Source organism: Rhinatrema bivittatum, chromosome 1 (genome assembly GCF_901001135.1).
Source record: "Rhinatrema bivittatum chromosome 1, aRhiBiv1.1, whole genome shotgun sequence".
NCBI classification, from domain to species: domain Eukaryota; kingdom Metazoa; phylum Chordata; class Amphibia; order Gymnophiona; family Rhinatrematidae; genus Rhinatrema; species Rhinatrema bivittatum.
The window spans coordinates 747,319,030-747,336,995 of NC_042615.1; the positions used below are offsets into that span (position 1 = coordinate 747,319,030).

The 17,966-nt window shown below is 49.1% G+C and overlaps 1 protein-coding gene across 1 annotated transcript in view; it reads left to right on the plus strand.

Annotated features, from left to right (window-relative positions):
• RICTOR (RPTOR independent companion of MTOR complex 2) overlaps positions 1-17,966 on the plus strand; it is a 663,554-nt gene that overhangs the window by 305,811 nt on the left and 339,777 nt on the right. Inside the window, 1 exon segment of the mRNA XM_029578377.1 lies at positions 5,327-5,526. Coding sequence (XP_029434237.1) covers positions 5,327-5,526 — 200 coding nt within the window.

The window sequence follows — 17,966 nt, forward strand, 5'->3', positions numbered from 1 at the left end:
TGTGCTACTTGCTAACTTAATGGAATGTCCCCTAGTCCTTCTATTATTCAAAAGTGAAAATAACCGAGTCACATCTACTCGTTCAAGACATCTCATGATCTTAAAGACCTCTATCATATCCCTTCCTCAGCCGTGTATCATTAATCTGTTTCCGTTATTTGAAAGTCTTTAGCTTATTTCTGCATCCCTCCTGGCTTCCATAATATACTTATTGGGTTCCCCAGTTTTTTCTCATAGGTCTTCCATTGCAGACCCCACACTATTTTGGTTACCTTTCTCTGGACCAATTACTTCCATCCTGTGTCTATCCTTTTTTGAGATATGGTCTCCAGAGCTGAACATGGATTTTCTGCAGCTAAGCAAGTTGAATTAGCCATTATATTTGGGGATGTCCCTCCGGTCCTCTAGGTGGCGGAGCTCCAAAAAACACACAGAGTTGAGCTCTGTGTGCTTGCCTGATACATATCACCATGTGGTTCCCAGTCTACCTCAGTCTTGTTCTTTCCGCGTTGCAGGCTGCATGCCGAGCTCCCTATCTCTCACTGCTACATTGTTGGAACTACAGGAATTAACCCCTTGTGGACCCAAAACAACGAAGTCAAAATGCCAAGACCATCTGGATTCAAATCTTGCCAGTGTGACAAGATTATGTCCATTACAGGTGGACACATATGTCTGCCTGGGGCCTGGCCAACTGCAGGAACTGCAGCCGCTTGTCCCCGAGGGCATGCAGGCAGAGAGCAGCAAAAATTCAGAAGTTGAAGGGAGGCAGCAGCACCCCAGACTGCACAGTCTGCCCTGGGATCCAGCCAGAGGGCTTCTGTGAATAATATATTGCTGTCTGTGCTTTCATTATAATCTCTCTCTCTTTCTAGATATTGATATTGTGTATTAATTTGCTGTGGGTTATTTAAGATTCAAAAAAACAACAACAAAAAAAACCTTCTAGATCTAATCAGATTCTGCTTCACTATTATCCCTCTCTTTATTTGGATATAGCTATCACTAATAATTAGATATTAATATTGGGGCATAAATTTGCTGTGGGGTCATTTAAAGCAAAAGACACAATTTCCAGAAAGCGTCCTGCTGAAACTAGCTTGGGGGCTGCTGACTCATAGAGCCAGCAGGGTTCAATCAGATCCATTGTGGGCTGTGCTCAGCCAGGAGATAGACTGTTCCAGTGTTCAGTTAAGAACAAACTGTTTATTAATCTATTAGCGGTACCCGGCCACGCGTTGCAGTGGCAGAGTCAGGTTCTTTACCCTCCCTCCCCCTTCCCCTTGCTCATTTACCTCAGTCACTCATCCTCCTCCCCCTTGGTCACTCACCCCCCCCTTCCCTCCCCTGTCCCCACTCCAACTCTCTCCCCTCACACTCACCTCCCCCCTCATTCTCCCTCCCCTCACTGTCACCTCCCCCCCGCCTACTGCCTACCCTTCAGATCAGAAACCTTTGTCTTTCTATTTCTGTGGGAACCCCCCCCCCCCAATCCCAACCCTTTAAATCAAATAATAACCCCCCACCCTCCTGCCCCCTCCCAAGACCTGGGAAATTAAAATTGTTGGTGCTACATGTGGTCTGTCCCTGGGCGTCTGTGTGCGTTATGTAGCCAAATAGGGGAGTGCCTAACCAAATTTGCACTTCCAAATTAGATCGTGCAAGTTTAGTGTATGTATTTGTGTGTGAACCTCCCCCTTCCCCCCCAAAAAAACAATCCTATGAGAAAAGTTCTCTTAAACTAACCACCCCACACTCTCCTGCCCCTCCCTTCCCAGCCCTGCAAAAAACAGTAGCCCACCCCCTGCCCCCCAGAGTTGCTGAATGAATGAAACCTGCCCCCCCCTCGTGACCCCTCCCCAAGATGTTTGCAATAAATTCATTACCACCCTCCAGACCCGCCAAGACCTGATAAAAATGTCAGTGGAGCGGGCGTTCAGGAGCGGTCCGGGAGCGATGTATTGGCGTTGGTCTGTCGGCTGCGAGCACTGAAACGGGTTCAGACGGCCCTTTGCCCTTACTATGTCAGTGGGGTGGAGCAATGGCAGCGGTAGGTCCTCTGACATAGTAAGGGCAAAGGTCCGCCGGCTGCCAGTCCTGAAAATGGTGCCGAGGGGCCCTCACCCTTACTATGTCACATGGGCTACTGTCCCCAAGTGGCATAGTAAGGGAAAGGACCGTTGGCGCCATGTTGATTGCTGGCAGCCGACGGCCGTAGTGCAGGAGATGTGTCCCGGACCAGTCCTGGCCCCCCGCTGGAGCCTTTCGGACTTCTGTCAGGTTTTGTGTGTGTTGTGAGGGCCTGGGAAGTAAATCAATTTGGCATGTGTGTGGGGGGTGTGAGGAGGATGGTGGGTGTATTTTATCTGTAAAGGAAACAGTTATCTTCCGGCGAAAAAAGTGCGTGAATGTGTTAAAATGGAAGTGAAACGTGGACCTGGACTGGCGAAATGATTAGTGTAGCGTGTGTTAGTGTAAGGTGTAACAGATGGCGCTTACGTCCAGCAGATGTCGCTGTTTTCTCAAAACAATTTTTAAACCTATTTTACCTGTCACAGGTGTGACATATCTGTAATGTAAGTACAGAAGAACCTTCCTGTATGCGAAATGAAGGTTGTGTCCAAATTTGAAAGCAATCGGTTCAGTGGTTTCTGAGATTAGCGATTTTGTCCAAACTATTTAACATTTTTATTTATATAATTATTTTTAGAGGGCTTCTGTGAATAATATATTGCTGTCTGTACTTTCATTATAATCTCTCTTTCTAGATATTGATATTGTGTATTAATTTGCTGTGGGTTATTTAAGATTAAAAAAAACCCTTCTAGATCTAATCAGATTCTGCTTCACTATAATCCCTCTCTTTATTTGGATATAGCTATCACTAATAATCTCTGTCTAGATATTAATATTGGGACATAAATTTGCTGTGGAGTCATTTAAAGCAAAAGACACAATTTCCAGAAAGAGTCCTGCTGAAACTGGCTTGGGGTCTGCTGACTCATAGAGCCAGCAGGGTTCAATCAGATCCTTTGTGGGCTGTGCTCAGCCAGGAGACAGGAAGCACTAAAGCTTCTTGTGTCCAGCTAAGTAAAAAAAAAGTTAAGTAAAAAAGTTTGTTTAACTAACAGGTCGATACAGTTATGCCGCGATAGAAACAGTGCGGCAGTGCCAGGCGCACCCTCGTTCCCCGCCCGCACAGTTCTCTTCACCTACCGCTCGATACTCTCTTCAAATTGCATGCAAATGCATGCTGCGTCTGCGCAGCGTTAGGCGAAGGTTAGGCCCGCGCAACCCATTTTACTGTATAGAGCGCCTATACAGTATCCTGGGTGCGCGGGCCTAACACTTCACGGCCACGCTGGTATCTGTCATTTCAAATGTCATTTCAAATGACATTTGAAATGACAGGTACCAGGAAGTGGACAGTTATGTTCTCCGATGCTCGGCAAACTTTCCCCCAGCCCCCGCTCACCTGCCCTGGCCGCGTCCGGTCTCTGGTGCAGCCCCAGTCCTGTCCCCTCCTCCCGAAACAAAAAAAAACACACCGAAAAAGTAGCAAGAGAGCGAGGGGAGAGATGGGCAATCCTAGGCTCGGGCCTGCTAGTCCCTTCTCCTCTCCTCCCGAAGCAGGGCGCGAAAAGCAGCCTTGCTCCGGGAGGAGTGGGGGGCAGTTTAAAGCGACGAAGCGACTTACTTTTGCAGCGCCCCCCCTCCGGACATCAGCGACGACGACCGGGCAATCCTAGGCTCGAGCCTGCTAATCCCTTCTCCTCCTGCTTCGGGAGGAGAGAACAAGGGACTGGCAGGCCCGAGCGTAGGATTGCCCGTCTCTCCCCTCGCTCTCTTGCTACTTTTTTTTCGGGGTTTTTTTTTTTTTTTTTTGCTTCGGGAGGAGGGGACAGGACTGGGGCTGCACCGGAGACTGGACGCGGCCGGGGCAGGTGGGTCTTAGAACTTTTTCCCCTGTTTCACAAAAACCCAGTTTAACTGCCTTTTGTATAACTGATGTGGTTCAATTTCACTTGGGTGGGGTTTCTCACAAACCATCTCCACACAGCCTAAGTTGTATGCCTTATATTGGGTGGGCTTTAATTGAAGCTTACCACTGAGCCTTCCACCTCGTCGTGGTATCTCAGCAAGATGCTCACCCAGTTGTTAGAAGCTCTTTTGAACCTCTGCATGCTTGTTAGACCCCACTCAGCAGATGAGGTCTTTCTGGTACAGACCCTGGTGCCTTCAAATTTTTTTCCAATTGCTTTTATACATGCTTCTAGTCACTGACTAGCATCGTGCATAATTTTACAAAAGCAATATGTTACTCTTCAGATGCAAGTAATCTACTGCCTTCCATCTGGAGGGTTCTAAAGCCCTAGATACTGAGAGTTTCTTCTTGACACCAAAAAAGCTGGATGATAGCCAAAAGCTTTATTTTCTTTTATTAGTGAATTGTGCCCTTTCTCTCACCCAGGAGAACTTGGGTCTAGTGGGGCATGTCAAAGCTCACTGAGTTGGAGTTTTTAACTGTGTCAGATTTGAAGTGGTGAACTGTGATTTTGTCCCCTCATTCACAATGCACTCCTGTTTTGTTAGGGGTTCCTGTCATGAAACTAAATCTGTCCTACGAAGTCTTGGAGATGTAGTGCCCAGCTCTGTTCCCTCCTAGTGCCCATTATTGGTCATAATACCACAAAAAAAGAGGAAATAAAGATGCCACTCAAAACAGTAGTGCCTTTGGCACTGCTTAGTTTTTACCTTTTGTTTGAAGCCGCATGTAGCTTGGGAGTCCCCACATGTGAAGACTGCCATCCTGCTTGTCCTGAGAGAAAGTGAAGTTACCTGTAACATTGGTTCTCCAATGGATAGCAGGTTGTCTGTCCTCTCAAAATCCCTCCTGCCTTCCCTTGGAGTTGATTTTTCCAAGTCTTAACTTTATTATGAGCTGAGGAGCCTTGCCTGGGAGGCAGGGAGGTAGCTAGGGCTGCACATGCTCAAAGCCTCTAGAAGCTTTGAAATCAAAATTCCGTGCTGGGCTCAGTCGGATGATGTCACCCACAAGTGAGAACTGCCATCCACATTTGAGAACTGACATCCTACTGTCCATCAGAGAACTTGCATTACAGGTAAGTAACTTAGCTTTATGCAAGGGAGTCATAGATGTCTTTTAAGCAAAATTGAACCCCAGCGAAATACAATCAGCACATTTTGATGACCTAACCTGAGTTAAAATAACTTTATTTTTATGAACTTGAAGCAGAGTATTTAAAAGTATTAGTGTTCATTCCACTCATCATAAATAATTGGTTTTTTTTCCCCTGTTGATCAGGATGGACAAAGTTACCTGGAAGATCTAGTCAAAGATATAGTGCAATGGCTAAATTACTCTTCTGGAATGAAATCTGAGCGCAGCCTTCAGAACAATGGATTACTAAACACACTTAGTCAGCACTACTTCCTGTTTATTGGTGCACTTTCCTGCCACCCTCATGGAGTGAAAATGCTTGAAAAGTGCAATGTATTTCAGTGGTGAGTATGTAGTAAAGTTTCCATACCTTTCATCTTGCAGAAAAAAGTGATTGACAGTCTTCGGAATAACTAATTTGCTTGTTTATTTTAATACTATTACTATAGAATTTTTTTTATTCTCTAGCTAGAATTGACATAGGAATATATGATATACAGTTCACTAAACATCATGGGATAAGTATTTTAGTAAAACTCTTTGAAATGTCTTCTGCACTGTTTCAAAATACTCAGCACAAAAGAAATCTGTTTCAAATGCTCATCTAGTCATTCGTCTTCGTTTCTTGCTGGGTGAAAATTCAGCCCCTTTGAGCTCTTTGTCTAGGACAAGAACCTACTCTGGTGAGAATTTGGGTCCAATACTTGCCTTTACTTCTGGTCTAGGAGCTGCCCTTAATTATAAACAAACTGCCCTCTGATGCTTTTCTAAGCCAAGAGCCCACCAGAGTCTTCAGAAAATCCAGTTTCTTGTGTTCCTTTGAGCTGGGTGCCCAACATGGAGAAAATCTGAGTTTTGGACCTACCACATGAATGTTTAATGTACTTGACTTTGACTTTTTGAATACTGTTGGTTCTGCAGTTTATAGCTTTGTGAAAACAGTAACCAAAGATATGCCATGGTTTTATAGCATTCTGTTAACATTTGTGAGCAGTACTCTCACATGGATATGATAGAGGTGAACAAAATCATGAAAGGACGTGAACAAGTTAATGTAAATCGGTTTTCCTGTACGTACCCGGATCAGTCCAGACAGTGGGTTGAGCCTCCTTTCCAGCAGGTGGAGACAGACTAAAACTTGCAGGATGCCCTATATCAGGACAGAGCCTATCCTCTCACCCTTCAGTATTCGTCTGTCTCCAGCAGGTGCAGCATCTCCCCTTTGGTTCTCTGCTGTAGGCTAGTCAGCCTCTTCTTTCTCTTTAGGCTCAAGCAAGTACTTCTTTTGGTTCTTGTTTTAAAAAAAAAAAAAAAAGGATCTCTGAAGGAAATTTCTGCCTCCTTTAGTGCTTTTCTATTTTTTGTGTGGGAGACCGTCTCCCAGCTCTTGCCCGGCTCAGGGGGGCTTGTCCCCTTTTGCAGGAGGGGGTTCCCTGCATAGTCCTGAATCCGTGGACACTTCCAGGTGTGGGGACCGACGCTCTCTGGGCCTCGTTCCCCCTCTGGCAGCCGAGAGGGTTTTGAACCTGCTGCTGCGCTCAGTAAAAAAAAAAAAAAAAAAAAAAAAAGGGAGGTAAAAGGTGTTAAACTTTCAATAAGTTGCAGGTACTCACCTACCGCTAACTTATTTGCAGCAGTTGACCAGCTTTTTTATTTTTTTCTGGTCAGAGTAGGGCTAGAACCGGCAGTCAGAGAAGCAGAAGGCAGCAGGTTTCCCGCCTGCTCTCTCCTGCTGTGCAGGCTGTCAATCAAGCTTTTTTTCAACTTTTTTTTCTTCAGCCGAGGTTTAGCTATGTCCCGGCTGACAGCCTGTCTTTCTTGTGGGCTGTCCTCTTCGCGTTTTTCACGGCAGGGCATCTGCACTGCTTGCCTGCCGGGTGGGGAAGGTCCCTCCTGGCAGGACAAGCAAATTTAGCCCGGGGCTCCACTCCTCCCGGCATGGCTAGACCTTTCCCGGGTCGGCAGAGCCCGGGAACGGCCGCCATCTTGGATTTTTCATCGGGGGCCGATTTCAGTGTTCCCTGGGGCTGGGGGGCCGGATTTTTTTAATTTAACCCCCGTGGGTCCCCAGGAGGGGGGTCCTGACCTTCCCTCGCCCCCCCCCCCCTTGCAAATTCCGCGGATTTCGTCCTCCTCATGTACAAATCTTATCTAGCTAGCCTGCATGAGCTGGATGAAAGCATCCCCCTTGCCCCCTCCCCGCCAAAAATCCCTCGTTCAGCACCGTTGACCACTGGACCGGCCGCGGAGCCTCAGGGACGAGTTCGGGTGCGAGTAGTCCCGGGGGTCCCCCCCCCCCCCGGGTGTCTCCCGGGTCCTCGGACCCCGCTGCTTCCTCGGATTTGGCGGATGTCCCCCCCTCTAGAGGGGGATGACCCCATAGCCCTTCGTCTTTTTCGTAAGGAGGAGTTAGAGCCTCTCCTCTCTTTTGTTTTGGAGGAGCTGGGCCTGGAAAGTCCCTCCATGGATAATCTCATGGCCTCACTCCCTAAGGATATGAACCCGGTTTTGGGAGGGCTCCGGCCTCGGCCTTTCCCTTCCACCCCATGCTTAAGCTCCTTATCCTGCGGGAATGGGAGGCTCCTGAGGATGCGCTCCGGGTGGGGCGTGCGATGGATAAGCTCTATCCCCTCCCGGAAGAGGGCTTGGAGTTGTTGCGATATCCATCGGTGGATTCTTATGTTTCTGCAGTGGCCAAGCACACCACGATTCCGGTGGAAGGTTCCACAGCCTTGAAGGATTCACAAGATCGTAAGCTGGAGGCTCACCTGAAGCGCATCTTCGACGTCCTAGCCCTCGGGGTTCGGGCGTCTTGCTGTAGCAGTCTCATGATGTGGGCGGGCCTCCAGTGGGTCTAACACAGAGCTTTCCAAACTTTTCATGTTGGTGACACACTTTTTAGACAAACATAATTTCGTGACACAGTAATTCAGTCTACCAGCAAACCAGAAGTTAAAGGTTAAACGAACAAAATGTATTTCAACAATTTATGTATGTTTCCTTAAATATATACATAAATAAAATGTTTCACAACACAACCTATCTCATAATAAATATTTGCAGGCTTCCACTTCCTCCATGCTGATCTCGTACATTGTGAGATCGGCATAGAGAAAGTGCTACTCTTGCACATTCCCAAAGATTACATGTGCCAATCACTAAAAAGTAATTTTTTTTTTTACCTTTGCTGTCTGATCTTAGTTTTCTAATCGGTTGGTCACAGGCTTTTTTTTCCAGCTTTCCTTTCTTGTTTTTTTGCCAATTCCTTTTACAGGGTCTTTTTTTCTATTTCTTTTCTCTCCATCTGTCTTCCCTCAAACACATAATCAGGTTCTCATTCTCACACACTATCTCACACATTCTCACACACAGGCTCTCACTCACATGCAATCTCACACATCCACAGCTCTCACTCTCACATGCCTCTCTCTCATACATACATACATACTGTCTCTCTTGTGCACATGCTGTCTCACACTCACACACACAGGCTCTCTCACTCCTACATGCTCTCTTGCTCAAGCACAGGCTCTCACTGGCACATGCTGTCCCTCTGCACGGGTTGCCGAAGGATGGGCTCTTCAGAGGCCCTGATCTTCCCTGGCCGTGACATGGGATCTGCAGCGGCCCTGCTATCGGGTTTCCTCCTCTTCTCGGGCTGCCGCGACGTGGGATCCGCAGCGGCCCTGCTATCGGGTTTCCTCCTTCTTGGGCCGTCGCGACGTGGGATCCGCAACGGCCCATTAATGCTGCTCTTCTTCTGTACGCAGATGCTCCTCCTCCTTCCTGCCCACGTGGCTCCGGCAACGTTTTTCTTCCAGGGCTGCACAGGCAGGAAGGAGGAGGAGTGAATGTGACCCTTTTCTTCGGGCCGTGGTGATGTAAGCTCCACCACTGCCCGCCGATCTTCCTGCTATAGTTCCCTGCTTCCGCCGGCCCTGTGGACCGGGCGACACACCTCCACACTACAGGCGACACACTAATGTGTCCCGACACACACTTTGGAAAGCTCTGGTCTAACAGTTACTCTGCGCCCGAGAGCTTCCGCCAGGTGAGGCAGAACAAGCCGAACGTCTGGAGGCGGTAATCACGTGTGAGACGCCCCTCTACAGTTTGGTCCGTGTGCAGGCGAAGGCGATGGTTTCGGCAGTGGCTGCCCGGAGGCTCCTTTGGCTACGCCCCTGGTCGGCTGATCAGTCCTCGAAGACCCGGCTGGGCACGCTTCCCTTCAAATGTAAGATGCTCTTTGGCGAGGACCTCGACAAGCTTATGGACTCCTTGGCTGACAACAAGGTCCATAAGCTTCCAGAGGACCGCCCTAAGTCTTCTCGGTCCTTCGCGACCTCTCGCTTTTGCTTCAGGGGTCAGCGTCGCTCCGCCTCTCGCGGTCGGGGCGGTGCTGCGAGGGGGTCTTCTCGTGCACAGTCCTGGTCGCAGTCCTTTCGTGGCAGGCGGCCCTTTCGCGAGGGCCAGCCCGTGCGTACCACTGCTAAACCTGCCACGCAATGAAGTTCAGCCGACCCATTCCTCGGTTTCTTACCTTGGCGGACGCCTCTCTTGTTTTTCGAGGAATGGGTCAAAATCACGTCGGATCAGTGGGTTCTCGACATTATCAGAGACGGGTACGCTTTCGACCTCGTTAGGGAACTTCCAGATCTCTTTCTGTTCTCACCTTGCGGCCGGGCCAAGAGGGACGCGGTGTTCCAGACTCTCTCCAAGCTTCTGGATCTGGGGGCGGTGGTCCCAGTCCCAAAAGGGGAAATTGGCGCCGACCAGTATTCTATTTACTTCACCGTGCCCAAAAAGGACGGATCCTTCCGCCCATTCCTGGACCTCAAGAGGGTCAATCGGGCCCTCAAGATCCCCCACTTCCGCATGGAAACCCTGCGGGCGGTCATTGCGGCGGTCCGTCCCGGAGAGTTCCTTGCTTCCCTCGATCTCGCAGAGGCATATTTTCATATTCCCATCCACAGCGACTACCAGAAGTATCTCCGATTCCACATTCTCAACCAGGACTTCCAGTTTCGAGCTCTCCCCTTCGGCCTCGCGACCGCTCCTCGCACCTTCATGAAGGTCATGGTAGTAGTGGCAGCGGCCTTGTGCCGGGAGGGGATTCTCGTCCATCCCTATCTGGACGATTGGCTCATCAGGGCCAAGTCGGAGACCTCTTGCCGGCGGGTGGTAGAATCGGGTCTTAGAGCTCCGTGCCTCTCTCGGGTGGATAGTGAACTTTTCCAAGAGCAAGCTTCAGCCCTCCCAGGAGTTGGAATTTCTGGGAGCACACTTCGACACCCGAGTAGGCAAGGTATTCTTACCTAGGGCGCGAGCCCTCAAGCTGATCGATCAGGTCCAGAATCTGATTGCGCTGTCTTCCCCGACAGCCTGGGATTATCTCCAAGTCCTGGGCTCCATGGCTTCTACCATCGATCTGGTCCCCTGGGCCTTTGCTCATATGCGTCCATTACAGAAAGCTTTGCTGTCTCGTTGGCAACCAGTGTCGGAGCAGTTCCACTAGTCCTTCCGTTCTTGGAGTCTACTACCGAAGAATTACAGTGGTGGCTGTCTCTTCCTCATCTCCTGCAAGGGATGCGTCTTCAAGTTCCACAGTGGACGATAGTAACCACGGTTGCCAGCCTGTTGGGGTGCGGTCTGCCTTTCTCAGTCCACCCAGGGGACATGGTCCCAGACTCAGTCGCACTGACACATCAATTGACTGGAAACTTTGGCTGTCCGCCTGGACCTTCAGGAGTTCCTTCCCCTGATCCGCGGCAAGGCGGTACGAGTCCTGTCCGACAACTCCACCACAGTCGCCTACATCAATCGCCAAGGGGGCACTCGCAGTCCCCTGGTAGCCTTAGAAGCCAGCCGCGTCTTCTCCTGGGCGGAGCGTCAGCTACAGTGCCTTGCAGCCTCTCACATCGCCGGAAAAGACAATGTTAAAGCCGACTTCCTCAGCCGGCAGTCGCTTGATCCGGGAGAGTGGGAGCTCTCGGACGCGGCCATGGCTCTGAAAGTGGACAGGTGGGGTCCTCCTCACCTCGACCTCATGGCAACTCTGCGCAATGCCAAGGCCAATCGGTTCTTCAGCCGCTGGAGGGAGCACGGCGCAGAGGGCGTGGATGCTCTGGCTCTCCCTTGGCCAGCGGACGTCCTTCTGTACGTGTTTCCCCCGTGGCCTCTGGTAGGAAAAATTCTCAGGAGAATCGAACTCCACCGGGGTCCGGTGATTCTCGTCGCTCCCGAGTGGCCGCGAAGGCTGTGGTTCGCGGATCTCATCAATCTAGTGGTGGACGGGCCCCTGCGCCTCAATCATCTCCCTCGTCTCGTCCGGCAGGGGCCTGTATTTTTCGACCAGGCCGATCGCTTCTGTCTAGCGATCGGCCTTTTGAACGGCGGCGCTTGAGGCGCATAGGTTATAGGGAGGAGGTCATCTCCACCCTGCTGCGAGCCCGGAAGCAGTCGACTTCTCTGGCCTATGTGCGCATCTGGAAAGTCTTTGAGTCCGCATGTATGGAGGCGGGTGTCCCGGCGCGCTCTGCCTCGATCCCTCTGGTTCTTTCTTTTCTTCAGAAGGGTCTCTCTAAGGGTTGCTCCTTCAGTTCCTTACGCGTTCAAGTCTCTGCACTCGGCTCTCTCCTGGGTCGGGTGGATGGTCATGCCTTAGCTGCTCACCCGGACGTGATTCGTTTCCTGAGGGGTGTTAGACACCTCCGCCCCCCCTCCCGAGCCACGTGTCCATCTTGGAGTCTCAACCTGGTCCTTTGTGCTCTCTGTGCGGCTCCCTTTGAGCCTCTTCGCCATGCTACGCTCAAGGCTCTTACTCTTAATACTGTCTTTCTAGTCTCTATTTCCTCTGCTCGTCGTATTGCTCCCGACAGCGCCTGTCGGGAGCAAGAAGGGCTCCCGACAGGCGCTGTCCTGTCGGGAGCCCTTCTTGCATTTTTCTGATTTTGGGGTCTCTCTCAGGACAGTTCCTTCCTTCTTGCCTAAGGTGGTCTCCGCCTTTCACGTCAACCAGTCGGTAGAACTCCCCGCGTTCTCTCCGGAGGAGATTGCGGGTACGGCTGGGGGCGACTTCCGTCGGCTGGATGTCAAGCGAGTCTTGCTTCGTTATCTTCAAGTCACCAATGACTTCCGTGTATCGGACCATCTTTTCGTCCTTTGGAGTGGTCCCAACCGGGGTAAGCAGGCTTCTAAGACCACCATTGCGCGGTGGTTGAAAGAAGCAATTTCCTCGGCATATCTTTGTCTAGGTCGTCCGCTTCCTGAGGGTCTGAAAGCCCATTCTCAGGCTACTTCGTGGGCGGAGAGTCAGTCTGTCTCCCCGCAGGAGATTTGCAGGGCTGCCACTTTGGACGCCTCTGCACACTTTTGCTCTGCACTACCGTCTGGATGTCCACACCCCGGTGTTCGGTTCCTTTGGGCGGCAAGTGCTTCGAGCGGGACTGTCTCGGTCCCACCCAGTTTAGGGAAGCTTTGGTACATCCCACTGTCTGGACTGATCCGGGTACGTACAGGAAAGGAAAATTAGTTCTTACCTGTTAATTTTCGTTCCTGTAGTACCACGGATCAGTCCAGACGCCCTTTCCTGTATGTCTTCTGTCCTCTCGAAGCTTGTTTTCTTGCAGGTCTGCAGATTTTCATATTTTCCTTGGTGCAAGATTACTGAGCATTTACACCGGAAGCCTTGGTGGTTATTTTATACCAAGTTTATGCAAGAGTGTATAGGTATACCATGCTTCTACATTAATCTATGTTTGCTCCGTTGAGCTTTTTGGTTACTTGCTTGATCCTATTCTTGGGTTTATTGTTTTATGCTTTGACATATGTTATACTGAAGGGTGAGAGGATAGGCTCTGTCCTGAAAGAGGGCATCCTGCAAGTTTTAGTCTGTCGCCACCTGCTGGAAAGGAGGCTCAACCCACTGTCTGGACTGATCCGTGTTACTATAGGAACGAAAATTAACAGGTAAGAACTAATTTTCCTATTTACTTTCTCAGATAATAGAAGGAATAAGGGCCACTCCATGAAGTTAGCAAGTAGCTCATTTAAAGCAAATTGAAGACAATTGTTTTTCACTCAGCACATAGTTAAGCTTTGGAATTCATTGCCAGAGGATGTGGTTACAGCAGTTAGTGTAACTGGGTTTAAAAAAGGTTTGGATAAGTTTTTAGAGAAAAAAAATGCATAAACTGCTATTAATCAGTAAGGAATAGTAGCTTGATATTTATCCCAGGACAATCAGGATGATAGTCCTCACATATGGGTGACATCATCAGATGGAGCCCTGATACGGAAAACTTCTGTCAAAAGTTTCTAGAAACTTTTGGCTGGCACACTGAGCCCACTGAGCATGCCCAGCATGCCATGATATTCTCAGCCACAGGGGTCTCCCTTCAGTTTCTTTTTTTCCGCCTTGCTGTAAGCAAAGCAGAATAGGAGCTCTGGGAAATTTTCCCTCACTTTTTCCTCAGGGAAGAAAATATTTTCAGTCACAAAATAATTGTCATCGGGTCTCCCTTCAACATAGTTTCGGTGAGTACATTTTTTGAATCATTTTTCGGTCGATTCCGGTCACCCTCACTATCAGTATCCGCCGGTCATCGACCGTTACTCGGCCTAACTTTTTATCATGGCCTCCAGATTCAAGAAATGTCCGGATTGTAACCGGACTATGTCGATTACCGACCCCCACAATGTTTGTGTTTTGTGCCTGGGATCAGGCCACGATGTCCGGGCTTGTACAACCTATGCCCAGATGACACCAAAGGGCGGGCGTGCCCATTTGGACAAGATGGAGGAGTTGTTTAAGAAAACCTCATCGTCGACAAGAATAATACCTCCCTCAGTCACAAAACATCGAGGAGAAAAAAGGACCGGTGACCGTCCATCAGCGTCCTCCATAGCATCTTCCTCGGCATCAAAGGAACATCGAGAAAAAAGACGCCATTGACATCGTTCCACCGACCCATCGGATGGAAAGACACAACCATCGACGTCGAAGGACATCGAGCCGATGCCCAAACGAGTTCGAGTACTGGAACCAACACGCCCTACCATACCCGAGGAACCGAGGCGCTCTCCACCGGGCTTGGTGTTAGAGACTGTGCCATCACGCTCAGTATTGGAAATGCCAGTAGCACCAGTTTTACCTTCCCCAGTGACAGTGGACACAGTCCCAGTTTCCAGGGAAGAGGTGACTACCATGGTCCAGCAGGCCATCGTCGAGGCTTTTCAAAACTTCTAGCCTCCTTCCGTACCATCGGTACCGACCCCGGCATCGACATCGGATCCGTCGATATTTCAGCCTTTGCCGAACAAAATTGACGCCTTGATCGGTATATTTCTTCCGGCACCGACGACGCCGGTACTACTGATGCAAGCATCGACTCCATCGATGCCGACGCATCCACCGGTGACTCCTTCCATTCTGATCTCAAGTTCATCGGAGGAAGATGATAGGGACTCGGATTCAGTCCCAGGGCCATCAGGCCTTCACCATCATCGAATACCAGAAAAACCATCTATGCCAGTAAAAGATCCCTCGATGCCAATGCATCCCGGTTCATCGGGTGACATCGGTTCCCATTGATGCCATCATTACCTCCTATGTTGCCAAAGCAGATTCCATCTAAATCTGCTTCTAAAACAAAGCATCATCTACAACCAGATGATCCTGAATCACCTTATCATCCTCAGTATACTCCCTGGAAGGATGTGGATTCTGATACCGAGTCAGAAGAATTATAGTCTGAGCCTTCACCAGAAGAGAGGAGAAAGTCCCCTCCTGAAGATTTGTCCTTTACAAATTTCATTAAGGAAATTGCGGACACAATTCCTTTCGAATTACTGACGTAGGAGGACACATGGCCCTCAAAGTCCTTCAATTCATGGATGCACCAAAGGGAGGTAATGGCAATCCCAATCCATGAAGTCCTTTTAGAACTCCAACAAAGGATGTGGGAACATCCATGTTCAGTACAAGCTGTAAATCGAAGAACAGATGCCACATATCTGCTGCAACATGCTCCAGGTTTCCAAAAGCCCCAACTGCCTCATCACTCGTAGTCGTTGAATCGGCTCAGAAAAAAGCCAGGAAACAAAAGCCTCACTCTTCTGTCCCACCAGGAAAAGAACAGAAATTCTTAGATACCTTAGGAAGAAAGGTTTTTCAGGGATCCATGCTGGTATCTCGTATTGCGGCGTACCAGCTTTATATGACACAGTACCAAAGAAACTTGTGGAAACAAGTTCAAGGTATTGCCGATGATCTCCCTCAGCAACAACAACTGGCTTTGAACACACTCATTGCAAAGGGGCTGGAATCTGGTAAACATGAGGTACAGGCAGCTTATGAGGCTTTTGAAACATCTACTCGCCTATCAGCATCAGCAATTAATTTAAGGAGGTGGGCTTGGCTTAAGGCCTTTGACCTCAGGCAAGAAGTCCAGGAAAGATTGGCAGATCTCCCTTGTACTGGAGAGAATTTCTTCGGAGAAAAGATTCAGGCTACCGTCTCTCAGTTAAAGGATCACCACGAGACACTCCGCCAACTCTCCAAACTACTCTCCAAACTCAGATCAGCCATCCTCCATAAGAAAATCAACTAGAAGGGACACCAGGAGACCCTTCTATAGACCTAGAAGATATTACCCACCTGCTTCTTCAGCGCGTTCATACCGCCCACCACAAAGGGGACGTGCACGCCAACCAAAACAGCAAAAAACCCAACCACCACCACAAACTGGTCCAGCAGCGGATTTTTGAAGTCAATCAAGAGAACAGAGGTCTTTCCATCAACCCTATGCCCCATTTACCAGTAGGAGGTCGACTCCATCATTTCAAACACCAGTGGAGTTTTATTACAAAGGACCAGTGGGTATTAGCCATACTAAATCGGGGATACCGTCTAAAGTTCACAACAATACCCCTGCATTCTCCACCCATTCCACTTTGGACAAACATGGTCATCACTCATCAACTCCAAGTAGAACTCTCTACTTTGCTGACTGCCAGGACTATCGAACCAGTTCCCCGGTCTCAACAAGGAAAAGGGTTCTATTCCCGCTATTTCCTAATTCCAAAGAAAACAGGCGGCCTTCGCCCTATCTTAGACCTCCACAATCTCAACAAATTTCTTCACAAAGAAAAATTTCAGATGGTATCCCTGGGAACCATCCTTTCATTGCTTCAACGGGGAGATTGGCTCTGTTCTCTAGATCTTCAAGACGCTTATGCACACATACCAATTTCCACACAACATCACAAGTATCTACAATTCATAGTGGGAAGAAATCATTACCAGTATCGAGTCCTACCATTCAGACTTGCCTCTGCTCCTCGAGTATTCACAAAATGTCTAGCAGTGGTTGCTGCACATCTAAGAAAAAAACAGTATTCATGTTTTTCCATACCTACACGATTGACTAATCAGGAGTACATCCAGGCAGGGGAGCTCTATCTGCCTTAAAAAGCACAATAATACTATTACGTTCCCTGGGATTTCTCATCAGCTATCAAAAATCCCACATCGATCCGTTTCAACTCCTTACATTCATTGGAGCAGACCTTGACACCACAGTGGTGAAAGCTTTTCTTCCAAACGACCGTGCCAACAATCTAGCACGTTTGGCGAACTCTATAACCCAATACCAGTTCGCATCTGCCCATCAACTTCTGGTGCCACTAGGACACATGGCCTCGACAGTACATGTTACACCTATGGCGAAGTTAGCCATGAGAAGAACTCAATGGACTTTGAAATCTCAATGGCTACAAGCTTTCCAACCACTGTTGTATGCAGTTCAAATCACCCACCAGTTATTCCTATCGCTCCACTGGTGGACAAATCAAACAGCATTGAAAGCTGGTCTCCCATTCCAACAGTCAACTCCGCAAGTCATCCTGACCACAGATGCCTCCAACTTGGAATGGGGAGCTCACGTCAACAACCTTCAACCACAAGGGACGTGGACTACGCTCGAAATGAAGTGTCAGATAAACTTCTTAGAACTTTGAGCGATGCAATATGCCCTTTATGCCTTCAAAGACTGCCTCTCAAACAAGACTGTGCTGATACAAACGGACAACACAGTAGCAATGTGGTACATAAACAGGGAGGCACAGGCTCTTATCTGCTCTGCCAGGAAGCGATACAGATTTGGGCTTGGGCTCTAGAGCACTCCCTGCATCTCCGAGCAACTTATCTAGTGGGCATACAAAATGTCCTAGCGGACGATCTCAGTCGACATTTCCATCCCCACGAATGGTCTCTGGATCCACGTGTGTAGCGAGCAAAATCTTTCAACGCTGGGGTCGCCCAACCATAGACCTCTTGCATCCAAACTGAACCACAAAGTGGAAAGGTTCTGCTCCTTCCACGACCGTCGACAAGCATTCCCCAGGGACGCCTTTGCTCGCCCCTGGAACACAGGACTTCTATATGCGTATCCTCCAATCCCGCTCATAGCCAAAACTCTCGTGAAGCTATAACAGGACAGAGGAACAATGATCCTCATAGCCCCGTATTGGCCTCGACAAGTATGGTTTCCCATACCTCTCAGAGAGCCAATTCGCCTGGGCACAGCGCCCACTCTCGTAACTCAGAATCAGGGCAAGTTGCGTCATCCCAACCTGACAACTCTTGCCCTGACAGCTTGGATGTTGAAAGCTTAATTCTGCAACCACTTAATCATTCAACAGAAGTCTCTAAAGTTCTCGTAGCTTCACGAAAGCCTTCCACACATAAATCTTACCACTTTAAGTGGACTAGATTTACCAAGTG